The sequence below is a fragment of the Cervus canadensis genome, chromosome X (genome assembly GCF_019320065.1).
Source record: "Cervus canadensis isolate Bull #8, Minnesota chromosome X, ASM1932006v1, whole genome shotgun sequence".
NCBI classification, from domain to species: domain Eukaryota; kingdom Metazoa; phylum Chordata; class Mammalia; order Artiodactyla; family Cervidae; genus Cervus; species Cervus canadensis.
The window spans coordinates 80,389,683-80,398,480 of NC_057419.1; the positions used below are offsets into that span (position 1 = coordinate 80,389,683).

At 34.7% G+C, this 8,798-nt stretch overlaps 1 protein-coding gene across 2 annotated transcripts in view; it reads left to right on the plus strand.

Annotated features, from left to right (window-relative positions):
- KLHL4 (kelch like family member 4) overlaps nt 1-3,838 on the plus strand; it is a 123,722-nt gene extending 119,884 nt beyond the window's left edge. Inside the window, exons 10-11 of one of the 2 annotated variants that reach the window (XM_043458950.1) lie at nt 1,925-2,096; nt 3,318-3,838. In XM_043458950.1, coding sequence (XP_043314885.1) covers nt 1,925-2,096; nt 3,318-3,410 — 265 coding nt within the window. In that variant the 3' untranslated portion in view covers nt 3,411-3,838. The remainder of the gene's footprint in view (nt 1-1,924; nt 2,097-3,317) is intronic. The other variant, XM_043458951.1, reaches the window with a different exon arrangement.
- The last annotated feature ends 4,960 nt before the right edge of the window (nt 3,839-8,798 follow it).

Here is an 8,798-nt window from a genome sequence, read left to right on the forward strand (position 1 = left end):
TCTCCACTAGAATATATATACTTATAACCAAAGTAAGGAGAAACCAAAAAGCAAGAGAGAAATAAAATGGGAGAAACAGGTGTGTTTAATTTGAAGGTGATGCAGTGGCTAGCTTTTTCTTTAATAACTGCTCCTGTGTGTCCTTACAGATAATAACCAAGGTGACAATTTTCTTTCTTCAAAAGATTCTACATTCTCCAAACCTCTCTTGTTAATCAAGCAGTGTCCAGATATTAACATTAACCAGATTTTTGAACATTTATTATCATGTACATGCAGAAAAATCTTGGTCTCTGGATGCCAATCTATAAAAGAATCCTGTGAGCTCTGGTTCACCAGTCATACGTGTGTGTACTTGTATGAGTGTATTCTGTTAGCTGAATGCATCATCAATTAACAATCACAATTGTGTTGAAGATTCAGCTTAGCTAAAACACATAGCTGTGGATCTTCTGGTTGTGGGTTTCAGTATAACATCATAATTTAAGGTGAAATCCTTCATGATGCTCAACAATATATGGTGGATATTGGGGATATCTTAATTATTGCTTATTTCAGATATTATTGAAAATACTACTGGATGTGAAGACCAAGTTCAAGTGAAAGCTGGGGTTATATAATTTAGATTATGATTAAACAAAGAAAAACAAAAATCAGATGAGTAATACAAATATAAGGAAATTAACATGGTAATAAGTGAAAATATCTTTTGTAAAATAAATGTTTTCTTTGGCATTTACAGATAGGCCAGTATAAGATCAGAGAGAAATTCCACATATAACTGTATACGTTTTTTTGTTCACTGGTGTTTAAAACTATTTAAATCTTTTTTCTACAATAGAGAACCTTTTTAAAATTTAGTTTAATTTATTTATTTTTGGCTGTATTGGGTCTTCTTTGTTGAGAACAAGCTTTCCCTAGTTATGGAGATTGGGAGCTGCTCTTCATTGTGGTGTGCTGGCTTCTCATTGCAGAGGTTTTTCTTGTCTGGGAGCATAGGCTTCAGGCTCGAGGGCTTCAGTAGTTGCAGCATGTGAATTTCAGTAGTTGTGGCTCCTGGGCCCTAGAGATCAGGCTCTGTAGTTGTGTCCCATGAGCTTGATTGCCCCGTGGCCTGTGAAATCTTCCCAGATTTGGAAATCAAACCTGTGTCCCCTACACTGGCAGGTGGATTCTTAACTACTGGGACCACAAGGAAAGTTCTGTTCTCTTCTTTTAGATTTTATTATTATGTATTGGGTTCAAATTTTAGGAAATAATTCCTGGAAAGATTTTAATTAATACAGATTACTGAGTGCTCTGTCATTTTGCTTATAAAATATGTTTGAGGATGAAGAACTAACTTCAAATTAAAATGGAAATAAAAACCCCAGGGTCCTGTAAAGATGAATAAGAACTTTCATAGAAGAAATAATAAGAATAAGAAAAATAATAAAACTGTGGTCACTGTAACTACAAAGAGTATTAAAACCATGGTTACCATAGCTTATATAACAAAAAGGCAATTATATTCTGATTTACTTAAAATATGAGCTCTCATAAACAAGATCAGGCATCACATGCATAACTTTGATAAAGAATAAGAGAAAAATGTGTTCCATTATACTAAATGGCAAAAGGGGCATTTTTCACATAATGTTCAGATGACAATGTGTGAAGTTTCCTCAGAAAATCTGAGAACTGATTAAATAAACGCATGGCATTTTTTAAAGGAAATTGACTTTCACTATGCTTTGAGTGTCCTCTGGTGGCTGAAGAGAATTCTATCATAGCCTTAGTATTTATTACTCGGATTACATTTACTATTTATAGGGTATTTTTAAATTTATTTTTATCAGATAAGTATATATTTTATTAATGTATATTATTTTTAATTTTAACACTGCATAACTTTATTTTCAATTGTCTGCCTGAACTTCTTAAGGTATGATCCAAGAAATGATTCATGGTCAACTGTGGCACCTCTGAGTGTTCCTCGAGATGCTGTTGCTGTATGTCCCCTTGGAGACAGACTCTATGTGGTTGGAGGATATGATGGGCATACTTATTTGAACACTGTTGAATCGTATGATGCACAGAAAGATGAATGGAGAGAGGTACTCTCAATTTAAGTATCCAAATTGATATATTTCAGGTTTTAATTCAAAAATTAAAATATATGTTTGGAATTCATCCCATTCTCTTCCACTCTAGGGCTGAATAAAATTCTTTTAGTGAAATTTATAGCATGTGCTTTATTTAGCTATAGAAAGTTATTAATTGAGCTGTTTGATCATTAGTAGGATTCATCAGTATTTATATAAAGTGAGGACAAGACATTTTCTAAGGTTTATGGACTCAGTCCTCTTATAGAAAAGTGAATCAGATTCAATAATCCAAGAGCTTTACTCCCTGACAAATTTTCTATGTATTCATTTTGACTTGAGAAGCAAGGAATAATACCTTTATCTACAAATGTTTGTCCCTTCTTATTGGCTGATGCCCAGGGGAAAAATCTCTTAGTCTCCTCCTTATAAAGATTCTACAAATTGCAACACTCCTAACTACTAATTAGTCATTCAGGGATTTGGTGCACAGTAAAAGACTGGAATTAAACCCTCTAAAGAGTTCTGGGTATCAGCAGAAGAAATTTTAAGGAAAATATTAATATAAGAAGGGGCACAGAAAGAACATGAGTTTCTATCTCTTTACTCCAACAATATGATTCATTATGACCCTCAGAAACACTCAAGTTCTGCCATGTAGTTAGCTCTTAAATTTACAACGGTTAGGACCAGCTAGAAATGGAAGAAAATATTTAGCAAACAAAGATGTTGGCCAAATATGATTAAAAAAATGTTTTTCTAACCTTGTTTAAATTATTTTTCTGAAAATTATAGATAAGTAGTTAAGAGATGTAGATTCTATTTCAGGTATTTCACTTTTTCATTGTGTAATCTTGCAAAGGGTGAAAGAGAACAACTAGATAAACAGATTGTAACTACTATATCCCTAATTATTTTCATTCATTTTCTTGCTTATCCGTAACAAGAACATTGAAGGATGAGTATTATTAGTTTCAATTTTTTAAGTGAGAAAATTACAAGAGAGGTGAAACTTAAGCAAGACCACCTGTCCTTCAAACTCAGATCTACTTCATTTTAAAGACTATGCTGTTTCCACATTGGAATGTTATCTTGGCTGCATTTTCCATTGTCTTTATACAAGGTGAAGGCTGGGCCAGAATAGCTGAGGACTTTTTCAACTCCAATATATTATGCCAAAGACAGAGTTCATTCAAACAGCATTTCTTTCTTTGTTTTTGTTTTCTGCATTAGGAAGTTCCTGTTAATATTGGAAGAGCTGGTACATGTGTTGTGTTGGTGAAGCTACCAGAAACTATCTTTATCAAAGGGGAGGAAACGAAATAATCTCAAGAAATGGAGCAGGAAGAGAAGAGGAAGAAGAAACTTGTCCTTTCCTTCGATTAGTAATCAAACATGAAAATTCTTGTGCCATTTTAATGTGTAGTTATAAATGCTCTCATTTGTGAAGCTAAAGTAAGGTTCGAACATTAACTACATATAGGTGTTTAGTGTATATGTTGCTGCAGTTAATATAAATGAAAAGTCAGTAGTCTAGGTTTAGCCTTATTATTTTAAAATGTTAAAAACGTTTCAGGGAAATTGATAGTGACCAAAGTATTAAAGGTTATAAGAGTATGAGTAATTTTAAGTTAGTCTGATAAGTTAAAAAAACATTACAGTATACTAACACATATATATGGAATTTAGAAAGATGGTAAAGATAACCCTATATGCAAAACAGAAAAAGAGACACAGATGTACAGAACAGACTTTTGGACTCTGTGGGAGAAGGCGAGGGTGGGATGTTTCAAGAGAACAGCATCGAAACATGTGTATTATCTAGGGTGAAACAGATCACCAGCCCAGGTTGGATGCATGAGACAAGTGCTCGGGCCTGGTGCACTGGGAAGACCCAGAGGGATCGGGTGGAGAGAGAGGTGGGAGGGGGGATCAGGATGGGGAATACATGTAAATCCATGGCTGATTCATGTCAATGTATGACAAAAACCACTACAATATTGTAAAGTAATTAGCCTCCAACTAATAAAAATAAATGAAAAAAAAAATTTTCTATTTCCAAAAAATATAAGCACCCTATCATTTGGAACATAACTAATATAAAAGATCTAAAGCTTAAATTACAACATTTGATTTTCAGTAAGACATCATCTTCATATTCAAACAGTATCCCAAATAGCTAAATAGTACCTCACATTTACCAAGAGGTAAAAAAAAAATAGGTTAAAAAAAAGCTCATACATAATTTGTTATGCTGATCATAGTATGTTAACATTTTCACAGACATTCTTTTTATAGTACCATCTTTCACAGCACACATACAGATTTGGTAATTCCTTAATATGTTGTCTTGTTAGATTTGTTACCAGTAAAATAGTATTGTAATTTCATATACACAATTTATACAATATAGTGGTAACTATCTATCATATTGATACAAACTGTGACCTTAGCTTTTAAGTGTCAGGGCCTCACTTATATAAACATTAATATTATCCTTAAACATTTCTGCAAACTCTTGTAACACCTGTCATTATAAACAAATTTTAAAAATCAAAGCAATTTTTAAATAGTAGTAAAATTGAGATGTTCTGCAATATTAACACATGGAAACACCAAAATATTCAACATCCGTCGTTAACTCTATATCTTTTATGTGCAGTACACACTTTTATTTTAATTTTGTATTCATCCAGTAAAGAATGTTAAGGATATATGTAATCAGAAAGTCTTTAAATTAAGAAACAACAAAAAAGCCTAACTGGGTAGTATTTTACTTTTAACTTCTTACTTCCATGTTCAATTATTAAAAAAAAATAAATAAGAAAGTGCCAAAAAAAATGACTTCTTTATGACAGTAACTTTTCAAGTAAATTACAATTTTAGAATTTCTGCAATATGTTCTTTTAAATGAATTTTCGTATTGTAGTATGTGAAACAAACAAATAAAATCTGGAGATGCTTATAAAATGTACTACCTTTTAAGTTTTAAAAAAGAGCAACATAAACATATGAAGATATTTGTGCTTTGGCAAACTGAATTTAAATAAAATATATTTCCTCTGGTTATAAAGAGTGTGGCTTTAAATTATGTCAAATGCACCTTTAATTGACTTTTTAATATTCAAAGTTTCAATAGCTAAAATATTTAAATATGAAAATAAAATTCTCCTGTTTTGTTTCTTATTCCTGTCATTCACTGTCTTTAATTCTAAATAAAGAGCTATATACATGTTGAGTTTTAAGGGTAGAGATGGAAGCATAGAGATGCTATTAAAAAAAAAAAAAACACACACACACACCACAGAGTTCTGTTGGATTTTTAAATTCCTACCTTTTCTAAATCAATGCAGAGATAGAGTTACTTTTATCTGCAGAACAAAGTTTGACCTGTCAAGTTAAATTGGAGTATGATCCAGTGGGAAAAAGAAAGATCAAAAGACCTATCATAGCCAGTGGCCAACACTCCACTTCTGGGGCTATATTCAAAGGAAATGAAAACACTAACTTGAAAAGATATCTGCATCCTCATGTTCAGAGAAGCATTAATTACAAAGGCCAAGATATGGAAACAACCTAAGTGTCCACTGATGGATGAATGGATAAAGACACTGGGGTCTGTCTACCTACCTATCTATACAATGGAATATTATTTTGCCATAACAATGAGGAAATCTTACCATTTCAATAACATGGATAAATCTAGAAAACATTATGCTGAGTGAGATAAGTCAGAGAAAAACAAATATTACTTTATGATCTCTTGTGTGGAGTCTAAGAAAAAAGAGACTAAAAAGCCAAACTCATAGAAAAACATATCAGACATGTGGTTACTAAAGGCAGAGGGTGGATGAAAGAGGAATTGGAGGATTTTCCAGTTAAGATGTGTTTGTGTGTTAGTTGCTCAGGTGTGTCTAACTCTTTGTGACTCTGTGGAATGTAGCTTGCCAAGCTCCTCTGTCCATGGAATTCTCCAGGTAAGAATACTGGAGTGGATACCCATTCCCTTCTTCAGGGGATCTTCCCAAGCCAGAGATTGAACTTACATCTCCAGCACTGCAGGCAAATTTTTCATGAGCTACCAGGGAATTCCCAGTTATAATATAAATAAGTACTAAGACCATAATGTACAATGCAATGATTATAGTTAACACTTTTTTAAATGTAATACATAGGAAAGTTTTTAAGAGGTTAAGTCCTGTGCTTTCACACAAGGAGATTTTTTTTTTCTTTTTCTTCTTTCTCTTCTCTTTATTATATCTATATGAAATTATGGATGCTAGCTGAGCCTATTGCAATGATCATTTCACAATATATATGAATTAAGTCATCATGCAGTATGTATACAGTGATGCATTCATTGGGTCAATAAGACTAGAAAAAAATATATATTGTGCTGGGGCCACTATGGCCTAGCTGGGCTGCTAAAATCTGAGCAGATCTGAGCAGTCAGAATGGAGAGCTGCAGAGGCTCAGAGTACTAAAGTGCAACTTCACCTGCTTCAGTCAAATCTAGTTGGAGAAGGGAGTCACAGGGGCAGCCTCTTGCCACCATGACATGATGGAAATGACCTATCAGTATGGTTTAAGGTGACACAGATAAGAAAGGGAATTACTAATTTATAAACTCTTTCAAAAAGTGTAAGCGCTGATGCATTTAGACATTATACTCACATTGAAAAGAAAATATTGATTTTTCTTTAATCACTATAACCTTGCTCTCAGATTACCACCGCTCTGCAGCCCTCAGACAATATTATGATGACTGTCCAGACAGCTACTTTCTCATTATATTTATGGGGAATGTATGAACTTCTAAATATCTTCTATACTGCACAGGAGCTGAAGGAGACTCTAGGCACTAAACACAGGTCCTCTCTCTGCTTAACTATGCCATCCATCAACTTGATTCAGATTTGGTTGCTGGCACATTTTGATATGGAGCAAACACTGAAAAGAAGTCTCCCAAAGGGAGACTAGTTGGAGACTCCCAAATGGAGTAGAGAACTAGATGGAGTAGAGAACTAAAACTTGATATGGAGGGAACACTGAAAAGAAGTCTCCCAAATGGAGACTCCCAAAAGGAGTAGATAACCAGATGGAGTAGAGAACTAAACTCTAATTTCAGGTTTTCTCTTAAGCTCTCTAACAAGTTTCTCATCCCAAGATCTTATTTTGAGAAAAGATAAAAAAGACTATAAAACATGTATTTCTTCATCTGTCATCTTTGTCTTACCACAGGTACCTGAAGTAAGTTACCTGAAGAAGAGGGACAGATTTTTCAGTTACTTTTGCATTCCTGTTATAATCCTAATCTGCTCCCTTGTACAGACACACACACACACACTCTGCATACACAAACAATGGGAGAAATGAGCATATCTAGCAAAATACTGCAATCTCATACATGATAAATGTTAAAAGGTAAATCACATTAATAACTTTCAAAAACAATACTCCTGTGTCACAAATATTTATTTAGGATCTACTGTGTCTTAGGCCCTAGTGATATACACATAAATTAGGACTAAGTCTATGAAATCTCTACCAAATCTAGGTCAATATAATTTAGATTATATTCTGAGTAATGGAGAATCAGTATTTGATGGTCTCTCCTCTACAAAGGCAACTGAAATTTCCAAATTCACATATCATCTAAGGTCATGGAGATCCTCATACAAACAGCCTGATTCCACAAGCTAAATTCAGTATCTATCTGGGTGGTTACATAATCCTATCTGGATCATAATTAACTAGACCTTGCCAGAATACACACAGGTTCTGGCCCTTGGAGAATAACTAGTCTTATAGAAGAACAAACCTGAAAACACTTAATCAGAAGATTCTGAGAAAGTGATGTAAGCAAAATGGTGGCATAGGAATATCTGCTACTTATTCCTTTCCCTCCTCCTCACCAACATCAATTTGAATAATTAACCGTGCATGAAAATACCTTCACAAAGCAAATATTCTACGTGAGGGAACCACAGCACATAGGTGAACCACAGAAATAAGAAAGAACACGTTGATGAGTGTAAAAAAGATAGATTCATGCTACCTCATTACACAGCTCCTAAGCTAAGGCAGCCCAGTGTGAAAAGAGACACCTTCGGCATGGGAGGAGAGTAAAATGAGTGCCCAAATTTACCACAATCCCCAAAGAGGACCCACCCCAGTACCAAGTCAATTCTCACAGCTCTAGGTAGCTTGCTGTAGGCTCCTGCAACCTCAGGCCCCCACTCATCTTGGTACCTGTTGACTCCAGTGGCCACAGGCAGCTCCAGCAGCCCCCAAAGGCATCCTTGGTACCAGGCTCCCAGTAGACTCCCATGAACGCAGACTTCCATCTCACTCTGGGACCTACTGCAGCCAAAGATGGAGAAGCTCTATACAGTCAGCAAAAAAAAAAAAAAAAAAAAAAATTGTCTAGGGTGAAACAGATCACCGGCCCAGGTTGGATGCATGAGACAAGTGCTCGGGCCTGGTGCACTGGGAAGACCCAGAGGGATCGGGTGGAGAGGGAGGTGGGAGGGGGGATCGGGATGTAATACATGTAATTCCATGGCTGATTCATGTCAATGTATGACAAAAACCACTACAATATTGTAAAGTAATTAGCCTCCAACTAATAAAAATAAATGGAAAAAGAAAAAAGACCGGGAGCTGACTGTGGCTCAGATCAGGAACTCCTTATTGCCGAATTAAGACTTAAAT